General features: G+C 50.4%; 1 protein-coding gene across 1 annotated transcript in view; it reads right to left on the reverse strand.

Moving 5' to 3' along the window:
• Nucleotides 1–8,087: 8,087 nt before the first annotated feature.
• spop (speckle type BTB/POZ protein) overlaps nucleotides 8,088–20,894 on the reverse strand; it is a 124,288-nt gene continuing 111,481 nt past the window's right edge. Inside the window, exons 8-11 of the mRNA XM_055898230.1 lie at nucleotides 20,150–20,205; nucleotides 14,032–14,154; nucleotides 11,529–11,671; nucleotides 8,088–9,019 (exon numbers count right to left, since the gene is read on the reverse strand). Coding sequence (XP_055754205.1) covers nucleotides 8,875–9,019; nucleotides 11,529–11,671; nucleotides 14,032–14,154; nucleotides 20,150–20,205 — 467 coding nt within the window. The 3' untranslated portion in view covers nucleotides 8,088–8,874. The remainder of the gene's footprint in view (nucleotides 9,020–11,528; nucleotides 11,672–14,031; nucleotides 14,155–20,149; nucleotides 20,206–20,894) is intronic.

A 20,894-nucleotide genomic window follows, 5' to 3' on the forward strand; every position in this document is an offset into this window, starting at 1 on the left:
TTTGAGTGAGACTAAAGATTAAAGCTCCCCTCCCAGCAGCTCTCTAACAGGGCACAGCCCAATTATACCTCTCTGGACCTGCACCACAGACCACAGAGAGAGAGGAGGGATAAAGAGGGGGGGGGGGGGGGGGGGGGTGAGAGGTGAGAGCAAGAGGAAGGAAGGAAAGACAGTGTATGCAAGAATGGGAAGAGCAGATGGAGAGAACAGAGAGGGAGGGAGCAAACAAAAGTAGTGTACTATAACGGGAAAAAGGTGACAATTGGGAAGCGCCCGTTGTCACCAGACCAATCCCGTCACTATGCCTTGTGCTTCAACTGAATAAGGAACTGTGCCAGATCTATAGATCTGTCTGAGTCCCAGTTAGTGTTGGTTTACTAGCAGTCTAGTGAGTTACGGTTCCTTCCGGTTCCTTCCTAATTCCTCCAAGCCTCCGTCATCAGCTCACGGAGAACAGCACAGCAGGCAGCCACAGATCACATGAAGAGTGAAGGTTGAGGAGGAGGTGGGCAGACAGAAGCAGGTTAAATCTTCTTCCTCATTTCCCTTTTCCCCCCCAAGCCGCCAAAACTGTTCACAGAGATTATACAGTTGGTGTTTGTAACTATCAAAGAGACGAGAGATGAAACGAGGAGGAGATCGAATTAGTGCACTTTCTCAATCTTTCTAGCTTATTCTCAGGTACAGGCTCATTACACTGAGTGAATGGAAGAGGAAGGAAGGGAGGGGGAGAGGGCAGGTGTGTGTGTGTGAAGACTTAATTCTGAGAAGCCTGCGTCAATGGTATAAGTGTGAGCCTTAGCGCTAGCCAGTGTGAGCCTTAGCGCTAGCCAGTGTGAGCCTTAGCGCTAGCCAGTGTGAGCCTTAGCGCTAGCCAGTGTGAGCCTTAGCGCTAGCCAGTGTGAGCCTTAGCGCTAGCCAGTGTGAGCCTTAGCGCTAGCCAGTGTGAGCCTTAGCGCTAGCCAGTGTGAGCCTTAGCGCTAGCCAGTGTGAGCCTTAGCGCTAGCCAGTGTGAGCCTTAGCGCTAGCCAGTGTGAGCCTTAGTGCTAGCCAGTGTGAGCCTTAGCGCTAGCCAGTGTGAGCCTTAGCGCTAGCCAGTGTGAGCCTTAGCGCCAGCCAGTGTGAGCCTTAGCGCCTGCCAGTGTGAGCCTTAGCGCCTGCCAGTGTGAGCCTTAGCGCCTGCCAGTGTGAGTATGTGTGGCTGAACTGAATATTCCAAGAAGATGGATTTCAGCTATTCCAATGACTCACGAAGAGTTGCAAGTTCAAGCTTCTGTATAACCTGTAAATCACTTGTCCTCAAAATGGACAAATGAACCAAAGAACCTCCCTCTGGCCTCATCTCTCCCAACCCTGCTGGTTGAAGTAAAAGGCTAGATAAATAAGGCATGGCTGTGGGGTCACTGAGGCGTGACCTTTCGGCCCATTTGCTGTGGCACTGCAGCAGGGGGACAAGAGTGCAGCCTCAGCCCTGGTCTGCTGCCCACTCCTCTGGCTCCTCCAGCCCTGCCGCTGCAGACGATGCATTTTAATCAGCGCTGCGATAGGATGGCTGGGGCAGTGCATCAAGCTTAACAAGGCTGAGAGAAGCCTTTCATTTACCCACATGCTGGTAACAAATGGACCGGGCAACCACGCAAGACAACCCCCCTCCCTCGCTGTCCTTCAATATCTCACTGTTATGACACAATGTCTGTCTCCTTCCCTCCAGCTCACTCCATCTCTGTTTCTTCCCCACTGTATTAGCGTGCTCTCTCATTCCTCTCCTCCCTCCCCACCCTCACGTCCTCCCTCTGTCTTTTTCCCTCCCGTCTCTGCCTCTCTCCGTCGCTCATCCTCTACCGCCTCTCTCCGTCGCTCATCCTCTACCGCCTCTCTCCGGCGCTCATCCTCTACCGCCTCTCTCCGGCGCTCATCCTCTACCGCCTCTCTCCGGCGCTCATCCTCTACCGCCTCTCTCCGGCGCTCATCCTCTACCGCCTCTCTCCGGCGCTCATCCTCTACCGCCTCTCTCCGGCGCTCATCCTCTACCGCCTCTCTCCGGCGCTCATCCTCTACCGCCTCTCTCTGGCGCTCATCCTCTACCGCCTCTCTCCGTCTATCTCGTCATCTACTCCTCTAGTCTTTCAGCTCCTCCCCTCGCCTACCTCTTCTCCTTGTCTTAACCAACAGTGCATCTCTATCAGGTCACATACCCTCCCTTTACCCCTTTCTCTCCTCACCATTTCTCTCTCCTTCCTTCCTTCTACCAGCTTCCTTTCCTCACTCCTGCTCTCCACCTTCCTGCCTTGCTCTCCCCCTTCCTCTCTCCTTCCTCCCTCCTTCCTCCCTCTCCTAGAGGTGTGTGTTGTCCTCCAAGGCAGAGTTCAGCTCCATCACTCATCTGCTCCACAGGTCTCATTAGGGACGGGGCAGGCCAGGAGGGAACATTTTAATAAAAAGATGAATGTGACAATGTCACAACAGTGGGTATACGTATACACACACACACACGAAAGCATACACATGCAAACACACAAATGAACACACACTCGCATACGTCTTTGGGGATCTTGAGAAAGATTAAGCCAGGGATGAGCCTCACACTCACGGAATAAAACTCTTTCATTTGATTTCAAGCCAAATGATTCTCCGCGCTCACACACACTTCAACCTAGCTTGAATAATAGCAACAAAGTCTCCTCTGTGGCTACACAAAAACATACTGATGACAGGGCACCTAGTCAAAATGGGATACACAACCCCCCCCCCCACCACCTACCTACCTCTGCTGCATTGTGCACAATAAGTCTTGCTTCATTAAAGCCAAATCTCATCCACTATCAGTTCACAACCACAGAAGTCGTTTGAACCGCCAGGGAAATACAATTCCATTTCAGGGTTATCTTAATATATGAGCTTGTCTCCCCCTCACTGGTCTGTTGTTATGAGCCAGGCAAACACCCACAATAGCACAATATTGCTCCTGCTCCATCGCACCACAGATTGGAGCTCACAAAGTAATTAGCAGTTTATATATGAGTGTGTGCGTGTGTGTATGTCTATGTGTTAGTGTGCACTCAAGTCCCTGGTCTAATTCGTTCCCTGCTCTAATTTCTCCATCCGTTGTTAGCAGCCGGTTCATTTCACATATCTGGGGGAGAACGTGTCTGTCTGCCCTCTGTATGCTGCAGACTATCCTCTCAGAACACTACGGTGGAATCAGACAGACACCTGCTTTTTACACAAAACTAAACATACACACCTGGAAAAAGTCATATGTTTGTTGTCGAAACAAAGTTGTGATTATTTTGTCAAGATCCGTCAATAAACCAGACAGATCTGCACAAGAGGATCAATTCCTTTTCTGTCTAGATTTCCTTCTCTCACTGTCTTGTCCCATCTCTGTCACCTGATCATCTCCCTTAATCTACCTAGCTATTATCCCCATCCGTCTCCTCTTCCATCTCTCCCCCGAGGCCTCAGTCTTTTTCACTTGTCACAGGAGAGGGAAGGGTCATGGAGTAGAGGACTTATCATACGTGTTGTAGTGTGTAACAGAGTCAGATCGTACAGGATAGTCACCCACAGCTTGAAAAGGAGCCAATAGATATTTTTCAGTGGCAAGTACGTTGTCAAGCATGGCGGTGAGGTAGACGTGTTGGCGTGGCAGGGAGCACGAGTTCAAGCATGGCGGTGAGGTAGACGTGTTGGCGTGGCAGGGAGCACGAGATCAAGCATGGCGGTGAGGTAGACGTGTTGGCGTGGCAGGGAGCACGAGATCAAGCATGGCGGTGAGGTAGACGTGTTGGCGTGGCAGGGAGCACGAGATCAAGCATGGTGGTGAGGTAGACGTGTTGGCGTGGCAGGGAGCACGAGATCAAGCATGGCGGTGAGGTAGACGTGTTGGCGTGGCAGGGAGCACGAGTTCAAGCATGGCGGTGAGGTAGACGTGTTGGCGTGGCAGGGAGCACGAGATCAAGCATGGCGGTGAGGTAGACGTGTTGGCGTGGCAGGGAGCACGAGATCAAGCATGGCGGTGAGGTAGACGTGTTGGCGTGGCAGGGAGCACGAGATCAAGCATGGCGGTGAGGTAGACGTGTTGGCGTGGCAGGGAGCACGAGATCAAGCATGGCGGTGAGGTAGACGTGTTGGCGTGGCAGGGAGCACGAGATCAAGCATGGCGGTGAGGTAGACGTGTTGGCGTGGCAGGGAGCACGAGATCAAGCATGGCGGTGAGGTAGACGTGTTGGCGTGGCAGGGAGCACGAGATCAAGCATGGCAGTGAGGTAGACGTGTTGGCGTGGCAGGGAGCACGAGATCAAGCATGGCGGTGAGGTAGACGTGTTGGCGTGACAGGGAGCACGAGATCAAGCATGGCGGTGAGGTAGACGTGTTGGCGTGGCAGGGAGCATGAGATCAAGCATGGCGGTGAGGTAGACGTGTTGGCGTGGCAGGGAGCATGAGATCAAGCATGGCGGTGAGGTAGACGTGTTGGCGTGGCAGGGAGCACGAGATCAAGCATGGCGGTGAGGTAGACGTGTTGGCGTGGCAGGGAGCACGAGATCAAGCATGGCGGTGAGGTAGACGTGTTGGCGTGGCAGGGAGCACGAGATCAAGCATGGCGGTGAGGTAGACGTGTTGGCGTGACAGGGAGCATGAGATCAAGCATGTTGTGGGAGAGGAAACACGCTCAGCAGAACAGTGAAGCCTGTTACATACTGTACAGAAATAGACCAAAGGAATATCATATGACCTTGTATACATTGATTGGTGAGTGTACAGACAGTGTTGTACAACAGTATAATGTTATATCAATAGAAAATATCAGCCAAGTGTTAGTATATTAGTGGATATGCTGAATGTATGCATGTGAACACATTGCGTGCAGGCTCCTTTATACTCCATCTCCAGGCTTTGCCATTGGAGTTGTCAGGGTTCACAATGCTGTCTGGAAAATCTAAGTAAATTCTAAGCCTTCCCTTTCACAACTGCTTCCCTCCCCATTTCCTCCCTCCTCCCCTTCCTCCATCCCCCCGCCCGTCTTGCCTCCTTCCCCAGTCATCTCTTCCCCTTCCTCCCTCTCACCGTCTTTCCTCCTCCCCTTCATCCCTCCGCCCGTCTTTCCTCCTCCCCTTCATCCCTCCGCCCGTCTTGCCTCCTCCCCTTCCTCTCTCCGCCCGTCTTGCCTCCTCCCCTTCCTCTCTCCGCCCGTCTTGCCTCCTCCCCTTCCTCTCTCCGCCCGTCTTGCCTCCTCCCCTTCCTCTCTCCGCCCGTCTTGCCTCCTCCCCTTCCTCTCTCCGCCCGTCTTGCCTCCTCCCCTTCCTCTCTCCGCCCGTCTTGCCTCCTCCCCTTCCTCTCTCCGCCCGTCTTGCCTCCTCCCCTTCCTCTCTCCGCCCGTCTTGCCTCCTCCATCCCTCCCCCCGTCTTGCCTCCTCCCCTTCCTCTCTCCGCCCATCTTGCCTCCTCCCCTTACCCCCCAATCTTCCATCCCTCCTCCCACCCCCACATCCTCCCCCTTCCCTCCTTGTCCCTCTCTTCTTCCTGCTGCAGGGCAGAGTAGAGCAGTGGACATCAATCTTAAGGCCGGCTTCTCTTCTTTAGCTGTGGCGGGCTGACACAGCCACAGAGCTTCTTACCCAGTTTACAGCACTGACCTGCTGGCTCATCTCTCATTCCCATAAAGAGAGTGAGTGATGGGGTGGCATGGGAAAGAGGGAAAGGGAGGAGGGGAAGGAAGGACAGAGCGACAGACTTATACAGCATGCATGACAATAGCACACGCCTCTCCTCATCTATCCCTCTATCCATCCATCTCTCCCCAACGGTCTAAACCGCTTACAGCGCCCACACACACACACGGGAAGCTAGGACACGAGTATGTAAAGTAAAGAAGCCAGCTCAGAGGAGTCCCAGACTTTTCTTTCCTCAACGACAGACTTGTTGGTATTATAAAGGAGAACTGACAACAATTCAAGGACAAGGCTTAGTAAGAGGAAGTGTGACTAAACCATACGTATAGAAATACACTCCATGTGGTTCACGGTGACACGCACATGTACACACACACACCTTGATCTTGATGGCAGAGTCTATTCCAGGGTTGCAGTGTCTGGAAAGCATACTCAGAGGCTGTTGTGCAAACAGTACTATATCAGAATGGCATAGTCTCTCTGGCCTCTACACCGCTCCTCTCCCACGGGCCTCTACACCGCTCCTCTCCCCCTTTCCCTCCCACTAGGCTAGCCCTGCCTGTGTCCACCGTCCCTCCCCTCCCACTAGCCTAGCTCTGCCTGTGACCACTTTCCCTCCCCCCCACTAGCTCTGCCTGTGACCACTTTCCCTCCCCTCCCACTAGCCCTGCCTGTGACCAGCTTCCCTGCCTCCCACTAGCCCTGACTGTGACCACCCCCCCCCCCCCCCACTAGCCCTGCCTGTGACCACTTTCCCTCCCCTCCCACTAGCCCTGCCTGTGACCACTTTCCCTCCCCTCCCACTAGCCCTGCCTGTGACCACTTTCCCTCCCCTCCCACTAGCCCTGCCTGTGACCACTTTCCCTCCCCTCCCACTAGCCCTGCCTGTGACCACTTTCCCTCCCATCCCACTAGCCCTGCCTGTGACCACTTTCCCTCCCCTCCCACTAGCCCTGCCTGTGACCACTTTCTCTCCCCTCCCACTAGCTCTGCCTGTGACCAGTTTCCCTCCCCTCCCAATTGCTATGCCTGTGACCACTTTCCCTCCCCTCCCACTAGCTCTGTGACCAGTTTCCCTCCCCTCCCAATTGCTCTGCCTGTGACCACTTTCCCTCCCCTCCCACTAGCCCTGCCTGTGACCACTTTCCCTGCCTCCCACTAGCCCTGCCTGTGACCACTTTCCCTCCCCTCCCACTAGCCCTGCCTGTGACCACTTTCCCTCCCCTCCCACTAGCCCTGCCTGTGACCACTTTCCCTCCCCTCCCACTAGCCCTGCCTGTGACCACTTTCCCTCCCCTCCCACTAGCCCTGCCTGTGACCACTTTCCCTCCCCTCCCACTAGCCCTGCCTGTGACCACTTTCCCTCCCCTCCCACTAGCCCTGCCTGTGACCACTTTCCCTCCCCTCCCACTAGCCCTGCCTGTGACCACTTTCCCTCCCCTCCCACTAGCCCTGCCTGTGACCACTTTCCCTCCCCTCCCACTAGCCCTGCCTGTGACCACTTTCCCTCCCCTCCCACTAGCCCTGCCTGTGACCACTTTCCCTCTCCTCCCACTAGCCCTGCCTGTGACCACTTTCTCTCCCCTCCAACTAGCTCTGCCTGTGACCACTTTCCCTCCCCTCCCACTAGCCTACCTCTGCCTGTGACCACTTTCCCTCTCCTCCCACTAGCCCTGCCTGTGACCACTTTCCCTCTCCTCCCACTAGCCCTGCCTGTGACCACTTTCCCTCCCTCCCCTCCCACTAGCCTTGCTTTGCGTGTGACCACTCAGATGTCCATCTCCTACATGCTCCTTCTCTACACTATTAATACCAGGGATCACACCATTCTATCCTAAAAGAGATGTAGAATGTGTCCCAAATGGCCACCCTAGTCACGAGTAGTGTACTAAACATGGAATAGGGTGCCTTTTGGGCCACAATTGTAGAGTCTGGACGGTGTGTTAGCTAGTGGACAGAGGTGGCTGGGACACCTGGCAGATGATGACTGATAGACTGGTGTGGAAACAGCTTCTATAGAGACTTCAGGGTGATGGGAGTGCTGATAGGAGTCCTGCTGGGCTACAACCTCGGTCAACAGAGACAAATCCTGTTCAAATACACACCATTAGCCCAGCGGACCGAGGAGATTACACCTGTAGTCACAGACAGGAAGCACACTAAGACCAAGTCAAACACAACTAGAACTGACAGTGCCAACGGGTAAGGCTATACACCAGACATACCCTGGCACTTACAGTACAGTAGGATCAGGTGTGTGTAGGGGATTTAACAGACTTCGATCATGTGTGGATGAGATGTAAATAGGGCTGAGTGCAGCAGTTTCAAATGGGTGTTTATCGAGTCAATCATTGGCAGACATGGTCACACACACACACTAATGACAACTCAGTAGATATTGAAAGACAACAAGGCTTTTACAATCCAAAATAGCTGTATTTTGTGTTGAGACTAAACATTTGTTAGCGTTTTGACAGTGATGTAGGAGTGCGTTCTAATTCCACCAATGAGGAAAGGAGTCCTGAAAAGGGTCAGAGTAAAAACAGTTGATACAATATGTTTTTGTATGTCCTTTTTCTTAGAGAAAAAGGTTGGACATTTTGAACATTAAAACGTGTTCATCTCCATCTTGTTTCTTGCAAAAATCACCTTTCTTTTCACCCTTCGGCGAGAAAAATGCTCAAAATGTTATTTTGTACAAGATGGATGTCAAACATGAACTACAGGGGTGTTTCTCTGCTCAGGGAAGATGACTGGGACATGGTGGCACTTCATCACCTAAAACTTTCTCTTTGTCCATTTTTGGTTATTGTCTTTTTTGTTTGATTTTCTGATTTCATACATAAAGCTTGGGTTTTTACACAATGCTACAAGGAGGAGTTAAAAAAAAAACGTAAAAAAGAAAATCAATTTACAACTTCTACCTCCCTCCTATACCCAAACACTGTGTTCTCTACAGGTGTACAGGGTAAGGTAGTCACTGTCTATATTCAGTTATCAGGGTGGATCATCCCTTTTTTTCATCGTCTTTGTACCAAATCCATACCATCCCCCCTGTATTTTCAGCTGAGGGAGGAGGGAGGGAGGAGCTCTGGTATCAATCTGGGCGTCTCTAGGTTCTGGAGGGGGCCTGGAGGAGGAGGAGAGCAGAGTAGGGCCCTCTGTGTTCCCAAGGCAGAGCAGAGCAAGGGATCCAGGGACACTAGGACTGTTTGAGGCGTTTGCGTGGGGGTCCCAGGAAGGGGCACTGGGCCGAGGCCAGGGAGCGATAGGCCTCAGCCACCAGGTGGGGGTGGGATGCCACCATGGACTTCCAGCCAGACGTCTCCATCACCTCAGCAGCATGGCTAGAGAGAGAGACAGAGAGAGGTGGGGAGAAAGAGGAAGGGGGGGAGGGACAAAGAGAGAAAAGTCCGAAGGAGAGGAGGAAAGAGTGAGGCAGAGAGCGAGAAGGAGAGATATTAGCACGGTTCTAACCTGGCTGCTCCATCCCATTCCTCCCTCCATCCTCCACACAGGCCTGACAGACTGCATACCACTGGGCCCTGTGGGAATCCCCAGCCTCCTCACACCCTCAGGGTGCAGTACTGCACTATCACGCACACACATACATGGCCTTTAATGACATTTGTTCTGTGTATTAGTGTGTGTGTGTATGTGTATGTTAATGAAAGTGTGTGTGTGTCCAGCAGCAAACCTCCCAGACATCCAGCCCACCTCTGACCCAGTTCCCTGGTAGGGACATGTACCCCCTGCTCCCTCTAATGGCCAATGGGCTGTGAGCTATGAGCTGTGCCTGAGGTTAGCAGACCAGCAAAGGGCACAGAGAGAGCAGCCACAGCTGGAGAGCAGGCAGGGCCCAGAGGGCTGGGGGAGAGGCGAGGAGAGAGAGAAGGGAGGGGGAGATGAAGGAGAAGTAAAATGTAAGGAGAGCGAGTGGAAGAGGAAGACAGGTGGGGGCTAACAGTGGTGTTGACTGCAGGGTGGGGGGAGGGAGAGGTGGGGGCTAACAGTGGTGTTGACTGCGGGGCGGGGGGAGGGAGAGGTGGGGGCTAACAGTGGTGTTGACTGCGGGGCGGGGGGGGGGGGGGGGCTAACAGTGGTGTTGACTGCGGGGCGGGGGGAGGGGGGGGGGCTAACAGTGGTGTTGACTGCGGGGCGGGGGGAGGGAGAGGTGGGGGCTAACAGTGGTGTTGACTGCAGGGCGGGGGGAGGGAGAGGTGGGGGCTAACAGTGGTGTTGACTGCAGGGCGGGGGGAGGGAGAGGTGGGGGCTAACAGTGGTGTTGACTGCAGGGCGGTGGGAGGGAGGTCTGGGGTTTATTGGTTACACTGTGTAGTTTCTTTTCTATATTCGTCCTCCTTATTGATTTCAGTTATTGTCGATGTTGTCCGAGGGAGGAGGGTTGATAGCGCTTTGCAAGCTGGAGTCCCCCATGGTCACTTTCACAACAACAACAATACAGTCAAATTAAACTGTCCTAATGCCCATAACCACAATTAATGACCAGGATTAGGAGTGGAATCACAGGAGAGAGCGAGAGAGAGAGAGAGTAGTAGGAGAGAGAGCTAGAGCGAGAGAGAGAGGACAGAGGAGTAAGAGAGAAAGAGAAGCCAGAATAGGAGAGAAAGAGGACAGAGGAGTTGGAGAAAAAGAGAGAGCGAGATCAGAGTAGTAGAGAGGGGGGTCAGAGCGTAAGGTAACAGGGGAGAGGGTGACTGAGAAAGGAAAAAACGACTCAAAGATGGAGAAAGAAAAGAGTGGATATGTGCAGGAGTAGGGACTGAAGAGAGTACAGAATATAGAGGACCAAGGCCCTCTTCACATAATTAAAATTCCCTTATTGGTATGGCAAGTTCAATGGATGGCCTTCGTCAGTGTTGACTAAAGGGAACAGTAATGTGTTCACATTAATGTTGACGAATCATAAACAACCAGCACATTGAGGAGCAACCTCATGGCATTGGTCATAGAGAATTGCTCTAGTTAAAGGGATACTTCGGGACATTGGCAATGAAGCCCTTTATCTACTTCCCCAAAGACAGGTACAATTGTGGATACCATTTTTACGTCTCTGTGTCCAGTATGAAGGAAGATAGCATTGTCTTGCAAAACTACCTCTAACTAACGTTAGCGCAATGCCGCGAAGTCTATGGCTATCTGCTAGCATGCTACCTCTAACTTCCTTCATACTGGACACAGAGCTATAACAATGGTATCCACCAATTCATCTGACTGAGGAAGTAGATAAAGGGCCTCATTCTGAAATCCCAAAGTATACCTTTTTATCCCTGCCATACAAGTTTAGATTTGTCAAAACATGTTTGCTGCTAAATTGCCCCTGTTAATATGGCATAAAGTTGGTCTGAGAAGAGGTAAAATACTATTTCCAAAAAGAGAAATCGAGCTCCCAGTGAAAATTAATGACGATATTTTTGTGTGTTAGGTATATAGCGAGAGTGTTTTAAGTAAGGGGTATAGTAACGGTATGTGCTAGGTATTTAGCAAGAGTGTTTTGAGTGAGGGGTATAGTAACGGTATGTGCTAGGTATTTAGCAAGAGTGTTTTGAGTGAGGGGTATAGTAACGGTGTGTGCTAGGTATTTAGCAAGAGCGTTTTGAGTGAGGGGTATAGTAACGGTATGTGCTAGGTATTTAGCAAGAGTGTTTTGAGTGAGGGGTATAGTAACGTGTGTGTTAGGTATATAGTGAGTGTTCTGATTGAGGGTTACAGTAACGGTATGTGCTAGGTATTTAGCGAGAGGGTTTTGAGTGAGAGCTACAGTACCGGTGTGTGTGTTTGAGTGAGGAGTATAGAATGAGAGAGGGGTGCAGTGTGTGTGTGTGTGCCACTCACTAGTTGATGAAGTCCACAGCCTGTGTTTTGAGTTGGTCTGCACTGTGCAGGTCTGCCAGGATGAGGATCTCTGCAGTGTTCTCCACAGACAGACTGGTGCACAGAGCATCCTCACACATCACCTTCAGCCTCTCCAGAGCATACTGACAGAGAGATGGGGGGGGGGGGGGGGGGGGGGGGGGAAACTAATACATTTGTATTTGCTATCTATCACCATTTACAATAGGAAATGCTGGACTGTGTAATGATTTCATAACATCAAATTGCTCCTGTCACATCAATGAAGCTAGTTTGACTTTGAGAAAGAGGGAGAGGGTTTGAAAAGGAGTGTTGACAGTGAGTGGTGGAGGTGGAGCGCGGGAACCAGGGAGAGAGCAGAGATCACGGTAGTGTGTAAACACTGAAAGGTGATTTATCTGACGTCATGTTAAACCCTAAGTGTCCAACTCAACACATCCCGGTACAGTACACACCACGGTACAGTACACCAACAGTGTAGACAAACACACACAACTCTGAGGCAGAAAGTCACTCACAAAAGGCCTGGCCACCGTCCACACACTGACAGATAGGTGAGTGTGTCCTTGCGTGCAAATGGGCACATGACATATACACTACATGACCAAAGGTATGGACACCTGCACGTCAAACATCTCATTCCAAAAACATGGACATTAATATGGAGATGGTCCCCGCGTTGCTGCAATAAGAGCCACCACTCTTCTGGGAAGACTTTCCACTAGATGTTGGTACATTGCTGCAGGGACTTGCTTCCATTCAGCCACAAGAGCCTTGGTGAGATCAGGCACTGATGTTGGACGATTAGGCCTGGCTCGCAGTCAGTGTTGCAATTCATCCCAAAGGTGTTCGATGGGGTTGAGGTCAGGGCTCTGTGCAGGCCAGTCAAGTTCTTCCACAGTGATCTCGACAACCCATTTCTGTATGAACCTCGCTTTGTGCACGGGGACATTGTCATGCTGAAACAGGAAAGGGCCTTCCCCAAACTGTTGGCACAAATTTGGAAGCACAGAATCATTTAGAATGTCATTGTATGATGTAGAGTTAAGATGTCCCTTGAGTGGAACTAAGGGGCCTAGCCCAAACCATGAAAAACAGCCCCAGACCATTATTACACCAAACTTTACAGTTGGCACTATACATTGGGGCAAATGGCGTTCTCCTGGCATCCGCCAAACCCAGATTCGTCCATCGGACTGCAAGATGGTGAAGCTTGAGTCATCACTCCAGAGAACGCTTTCCACTGCTCCAGAGTCCAATTGCAGCTCCACTCCAGACGACGCTAGGCTGCTCAGCCATGGAAACCCATTTCATGAAGCTCCTGACAAACAGTTCTTATGCTGACGTTGCTTCCAAAGGCAATTTGGAACTCGGTAGTGAGTGTTGCAACGGAGAGCAGACGATTATTAAGTGCTACGAGCTTCAGCACTCCGTCCCATTCTATGAACTTGTGTGGCCTACCACTTCACGGCTGAGCCGTTGTTGCTCCTAGACGTTTCCACTTCATAATAACAGCACTTACAGTTGACCAGGGCAGCTCTAGCAGGGCAGAAATTTGACAAACTGACTTGTTGGAAAGGTGGCATCCTATGACAGTGCCACGTTGAAAGTCACTGAGCTCTTCAGTAAAGCCATTCTACTGACAATGTTTGTCTATGGAGATTGCATGGCGGTGTGCTTGATTTTATACACCTGTCAGAAACGGCTGTGGCTGAAATAGCCGAATCCACTAACTTGAAGGGGTGTCCACATACCTTTGTATATATAGTGTATGTACCCACACACACGCAAAGCCCCACAACATTGCTAATCTTCAGACAGTAGCCAGGAGGACTGAGGCTGGCGATTCAGGTGTGTGTGTGTGTGTGTGTGTGTGTGTGTGTGTGTGTATTACATAAGAGCTGTACTATTGTGTAGCCAGAGAGGCTGCTGGGATAGCATCAGAAGGGTAAGGAGGACCTTAGTGAGACCTGGCCTTGGCCTCCAGTTATTCCAGCAGCTCCCTACAGAGTTACACACATGTACCGTTATTAAATAAATCACACACACAGCATGAGAAAAGAGAGGGAAGGAAATGAATGGGAGGAGAGGGGATGAATACGGTTAAGATGAGGGAGTGTCACAAAAGGAATCCTTGAGGAGCGAAGGGCAGCACTTAACACAAACAATGTGGGGTGTGTGTGTGTTCGCGCATCAACAGACCTGGGGTCCTAGAAATTACTCAAATATGTTGACAGAAAACCAAGGAAGTTATGGAGGTTGAATTCTGCAACATTCAGATCATTTATTTAGTCACATACACCTCACAAAGACCTAGCTTCATTCTGCACACAGGACCACTACATATGGTACATAGCATCTCACACACATGAACATAACATACTGTATGCCAGGGAACATTATTACATGACATACTCACTCATCCATACAATATGATATCAGATACGATATACACACACCTCATTCCTCCTCCACCCACACTAACCTTGTCAGCCGCAGCCAGCAGGTCGTCAGCCATCTTGTCCAGGTTGGGGGCTTTGCCTGTGTAGATGAAGCACATCATCTCCTTGAACACCTCGGGCTCCACATCGTTGATCTCCACACGGTTCTGGAGGAGGAGAGAAGAGACCCAGGGCAGTGCTCAGAGCCTATATTACCACAACTTCCCAACATCAGACCCATTATGAGAGCTCCATTGACTGTGATCCTGTTCCAGCAGTCTTCCCATGATGCAGTCTGCTTAACTCATTTCAGATAGGTGAAACCAAAAGCTAATTTCTGCACAAAATTAGTTTACATTCCTGTTAGTGAGCATTTTTCCTTGGCCAAGATAATCCATCCACCTGACAGGTGCGGCATATCAAGAAGCTGATTGAATAGCATGAACATTACACAGGTGCACCTTGTGCTGGGGACAATATCTCTCTGCTATCTCTCTCAGAATGACCTTCTTGATCCAAATCAGTCAGGTTTCAAGACTAGTCACTCAACTGAGACTGCTCTTCTCTGTATCACGGAGGCGCTCCGCACTGCTAAAGCTAACTCTCTCTCCTCTGCTCTCATCCTTCTAGACCTATCGGCTGCCTTCGATACTGTGAACCATCAGATCCTCCTCTCCACCCTCTCCGAGTTGGGCATCTCCGGCGCGGCCCACGCTTGGATTGCGTCCTACCTGACAGGTCGCTCCTACCAGGTGGCGTGGCGAGAATCTGTCTCCTCACCACGCGCTCTCACCACTGGTGTCCCCCAGGGCTCTGTTCTAGGCCCTCTCCTATTCTCGCTATACACCAAGTCACTTAGCTCTGTCATAACCTCACATGGTCTCTCCTATCATTGCTATGCAGACGACACACAATTAATCTTCTCCTTTCCCCCTTCTGATGACCAGGTGGCGAATCGCATCTCTGCATGTCTGGCAGACATATCAGTGTGGATGACGGATCACCACCTCAAGCTGAACCTCGGCAAGACGGAGCTGCTCTTCCTCCCGGGGAAGGACTGCCCGTTCCATGATCTCGCCATCACGGTTGACAACTCCATTGTGTCCTCCTCCCAGAGCGCTAAGAACCTTGGCGTGATCCTGGACAACACCCTGTCGTTCTCAACTAACATCAAGGCGGTGGCCCGTTCCTGTAGGTTCATGCTCTACAACATCCGCAGAGTACGACCCTGCCTCACACAGGAAGCGGCGCAGGTCCTAATCCAGGCACTTGTCATCTCCCGTCTGGATTACTGCAACTCGCTGTTGGCTGGGCTCCCTGCCTGTGCCATTAAACCCCTACAACTCATCCAGAACGCCGCAGCCCGTCTGGTGTTCAACCTTCCCAAGTTCTCTCACGTCACCCCGCTCCTCCGCTCTCTCCACTGGCTTCCAGTTGAAGCTCGCATCCGCTACAAGACCATGGTGCTTGCCTACGGAGCTGTGAGGGGAACGGCACCTCAGTACCTTCAGGCTCTGATCAGGCCCTACACCCAAACAAGGGCACTGCGTTCATCCACCTCTGGCCTGCTCGCCTCCCTACCACTGAGGAAGTACAGTTCCCGCTCAGCCCAGTCAAAACTGTTCGCTGCTCTGGCACCCCAATGGTGGAACAAACTCCCTCACGACGCCAGGACAGAGTCAATCACCACCTTCCGGAGACACCTGAAACCCCACCTCTTTAAGGAATACCTAGGATAGGATGAAGCAATCCTTCAGACACCCCCCCGTTAAAAGATTTAGATGCACTATTGTAAAGTGGCTGTTCCACTGGATGTCATAAGGTGAATGCACCAATTTGTAAGTCGCTCTGGATAAGAGCGTCTGCTAAATGACTTAAATGTAAATGTAAATAAAGGCTACTCTAAAATGTGCCGTTTTGTCAGACAACACAATGTTACAGATGTCTCAAGTTGAGGGAGCGTGCAATTAGCATGCTGACTGCAAGAATGTGCACCAGAGCTGTTGCCAGGGATTTGAATGTTCATTTCTCTACAATAAGCCCCCTTAAACACCGTTTTAGAGAATTTGGCAATACATCCAAAAGGCCTCACAACCGCAGACCACGTGTAACCACGCCAGCCCAGGACCTCCACATCTGGATTCCTCACCTGCGAGACTGACAGGGGGGAAGAGGAAGGGGGTGCTGAGGAGTGTTTGTCTGTAATTCTGTAATAAAGCCCTTTTGTGGGGAAAAACTCAATCTGATTTGCTGGGCCTGGCTCCGCAGTGGGCCTATGCCCTCCCAGGCCCACCCATGGCTGCGCCAGGACCCAGTCATGTGAAATCCATAGATTTGGGCCTAATGAATTTATTTCAATTGACTGATTTCCTTATGAACTGTAACTCTGTAAAATTGCTCAGTATAGCTAATTTTACTATCTACTTTATCATTCATGTCACAAACCCACCATGTCTACACCCATAAAACACACACACACACACCAAATAGTTGTGAGCAGACCAGAGCACCTCTGAAACAGTCTGAACACGTTCAACCCCAAAATTGAAAACGACATTTGAGATTTATTTTTTTCCCCCACAGTCTATTCCTGGAATTAATCCGGAGCATTCCTTCCCAACGAACGGTGCCCGCAGCCAACGGCAAGCGCTCTTTATCGCTCGTCGGCACGGTAACGGTAACCTGAACCCTTTTCTCCGCTCCACGAGGCAGAACAAGGCAGTAAACCAATTATGTTGCTGCTTTATCGTCGTCACGGCGACCTGAGGTATTTCAGCGGGGTCAGGCCAGGTATACAGACAGCTCATAGCACATTAATGTTCCACTCTGGACACTAACAAAACAGCACACTACAAATCAACCCATTACACATTAGCACAGACATACACGTGTTGGTTTATCACCAACACACACAAACATTCATGCTGTACAGAGAGTACACGTGATCTTTCATGGTCTACCAACACAGACAGAGTCTACCAACACACACACACACACACACACACACACACACACACACACACACACACACACACACACACACACACACACACACACACACACACACAGAGTCTACCAACACACACACACAGACAGAGTCTACCAACACACACAGACAGAGTCTACCAACACACACAGACAGAGTCTACCAACACACAGACAGAGTCTACCAACACACAGACAGAGTCTACCAACACACACACACAAACACAGACAGAGTCTACCAACACACACACAAACACAGACAGAGTCTACCAACACACACACAGACAGAGTCTACCAACACACAGACAGAGTCTACCAACACACACACACACACAGACAGACAGAGTCTACCAACACACACACACACAGACAGACAGAGTCTACCAACACACACACACACACAGACAGAGTCTACCAACACACACAGACAGAGTCTACCAACACACACACACAGAGTCTACCAACACACAGACAGAGTCTACCAACACACACAAACACAGACAGAGTCTACCAACACACACACAAACACAGACAGAGTCTACCAACACACACACAAACACAGACAGAGTCTACCAACACACACACAGACAGAGTCTACCAACACACAGACAGACAGAGTCTACCAACACACAGACAGACAGAGTCTACCAACACACAGACAGACAGAGTCTACCAACACACAGACAGACAGAGTCTACCAACACACAGACAGACAGAGTCTACCAACACACAGACAGACAGAGTCTACCAACACACAGACAGAGTCTACCAACACACAGACAGAGTCTACCAACACACAGACAGAGTCTACCAACACACACACACACACAGACAGACAGAGTCTACCAACACACACACACACAGACAGACAGAGTCTACCAACACACACACACACACAGACAGAGTCTACCAACACACACAGACAGAGTCTACCAACACACACAGACAGAGTCTACCAACACACAGACAGAGTCTACCAACACACAGACAGAGTCTACCAACACACAGACAGAGTCTACCAACACACAGACAGAGTCTACCAACACACACACACACACAGACAGACAGAGTCTACCAACACACACACACACACACACACACACAGACAGAGTCTACCAACACACACACAAACACAGACAGAGTCTACCAACACACACACAAACACAGACAGAGTCTACCAACACACACACAGACAGAGTCTACCAACACACAGACAGACAGAGTCTACCAACACACAGACAGACAGAGTCTACCAACACACAGACAGACAGAGTCTACCAACACACAGACAGACAGAGTCTACCAACACACAGACAGACAGAGTCTACCAACACACAGACAGAGTCTACCAACACACAGACAGAGTCTACCAACACACAGACAGAGTCTACCAACACACACACACACACAGACAGACAGAGTCTACCAACACACACACACACAGACAGACAGAGTCTACCAACACACACACACACACAGACAGAGTCTACCAACACACACAGACAGAGTCTACCAACACACACAGACAGAGTCTACCAACACACAGACAGAGTCTACCAACACACAGACAGAGTCTACCAACACACAGACAGAGTCTACCAACACACAGACAGAGTCTACCAACACACAGACAGAGTCTACCAACACACACACACACACAGACAGACAGAGTCTACCAACACACACACACACACACACACACACAGACAGAGTCTACCAACACACACACACACAGACAGAGTCTACCAACACACACACACACAGACAGAGTCTACCAACACACACAGACAGAGTCTACCAACACACACAGACAGAGTCTACCAACACACACAGACAGAGTCTACCAACACACACACACAGAGTCTACCAACACACACAGACAGAGTCTACCAACACACACAGACAGAGTCTACCAACACACAGACAGAGTCTACCAACACACAGACAGAGTCTACCAACACACAGACAGAGTCTACCAACACACAGACAGAGTCTACCAACACACAGACAGACAGAGTCTACCAACACACAGACAGACAGAGTCTACCAACACACAGACAGACAGAGTCTACCAACACACAGACAGACAGAGTCTACCAACACACAGACAGACAGAGTCTACCAACACACAGACAGACAGAGTCTACCAACACACAGACAGACAGAGTCTACCAACACACACACAGACAGAGTCTACCAACACACACACAGACAGAGTCTACCAACACACACACAGACAGAGTCTACCAACACACACACACAAACACAGACAGAGTCTACCAACACACACACACACAGACAGAGTCTACCAACACACACACACACACACAGACAGTCTACCAACACACACAGACAGAGTCTACCAACACACACAGACAGAGTCTACCAACACACACAGACAGAGTCTACCAACACACACAGACAGAGTCTACCAACACACACACAGACAGAGTCTACCAACACACACACAGACAGAGTCTACCAACACACACACACACACACACACACACAGACAGAGTCTACCAACACACACACACACACACACACACACACAGAGTCTACCAACACACACACACACACACAGACAGAGTCTACCAACACACACACACACAGACAGAGTCTACCAACACACACACACACACAGACAGAGTCTACCAACACACACACACACACAGACAGAGTCTACCAACACACACAGACACAGACAGAGTCTACCAATACACACACAGGCACAAGGCTTGGCTATTATTGTGTTTATTTACAAACGCATTCATTCTCCCTCTATAGACTGTAGAATCTGTTTTCTCTATCATATGGGGACACATCCCTCCCCCTCTCCCTGATGAAGACGCCCACTTATATAGCAATTAAGATGTATTACCTCGCTGTATGCGTTATAATATCGCCATTTGAGCAGAGCCCGCATCAACATTCTGCCAACACGACCTCTAAATCACTGACATTCAATCTCACCACCTCCCTATCAGATGAGCAGGACTCACCATGGCACGGTGCCAACTCCAAGCAGACAGAGGCAACATTCTGGAAGGGTACAGTAACCGTGTAGACACATTCCTGTCTGAACTAGTGATGATGCAACAGAGAGAAAGATATGTTAAGATCCTCCCCACTGAGACACAGGACTGTTCAGGTCACAACACTGTCAACAGCACTCACCTTTTTACTCTCCTCCATCTCATGCTCAAACATGGCACTGAACACTGGCGATCGGGCTGGAGGGGGGGGGTAGAGAGAGCACATCAAAATCTATTTGTCACATGCACCGAATACAATGCTTACTTACAAGCCCTTAACTCTATTTCTTGAACTGCATTGTTGGTTCAGAAAATATTTACTACATAAACTCAAATAAAAAGTAACATAACAAGGCTATGTACCGAGTCAATGTGCGGGTGTACAGGTTAGTTGAGGTAAGATTGATAGAGCAAGCGTGCGAGAGAGAGAGAGGAGAGAGTGAGAGAAGGAGAAAGAATAGTTCAGTTGGCTGATGTGTCTCCCATCTGTCTGTCTGCCACAGGGGCAGTGTAAAGAATGACAGCCTCCTGTACACACCGTCCTGCTACTGCTACTCCCAAGGCCTAATGAAGCCATCTTCAATGAGTTTGACCAGCAGCACCAGCTCTCACTGAAGACTAGCAGGGCCATGAACCAGGAGATACAGGATGTGCCCCAAATGGCACCCTATTTCCTATATAGTGCACTATTTTTGACCAGGGTAGCACACTAGGGAATAGGATGTAATTTGGGACACACTAAACCACATAGCGTTGTTTAATTCATCAGAGATTTGTCAGAGAGAGAGATAGAGAAACCCAACCCCACAGCAGCACACAATTAAAATGGCTCAAAATGACTCAATAATTGACAGCCATTCCCATTCTCCACAGGGAGACCGTTTCCC

The sequence above is a fragment of the Salvelinus fontinalis genome, chromosome 34 (genome assembly GCF_029448725.1).
Source record: "Salvelinus fontinalis isolate EN_2023a chromosome 34, ASM2944872v1, whole genome shotgun sequence".
Lineage (NCBI taxonomy): Eukaryota > Metazoa > Chordata > Actinopteri > Salmoniformes > Salmonidae > Salvelinus > Salvelinus fontinalis.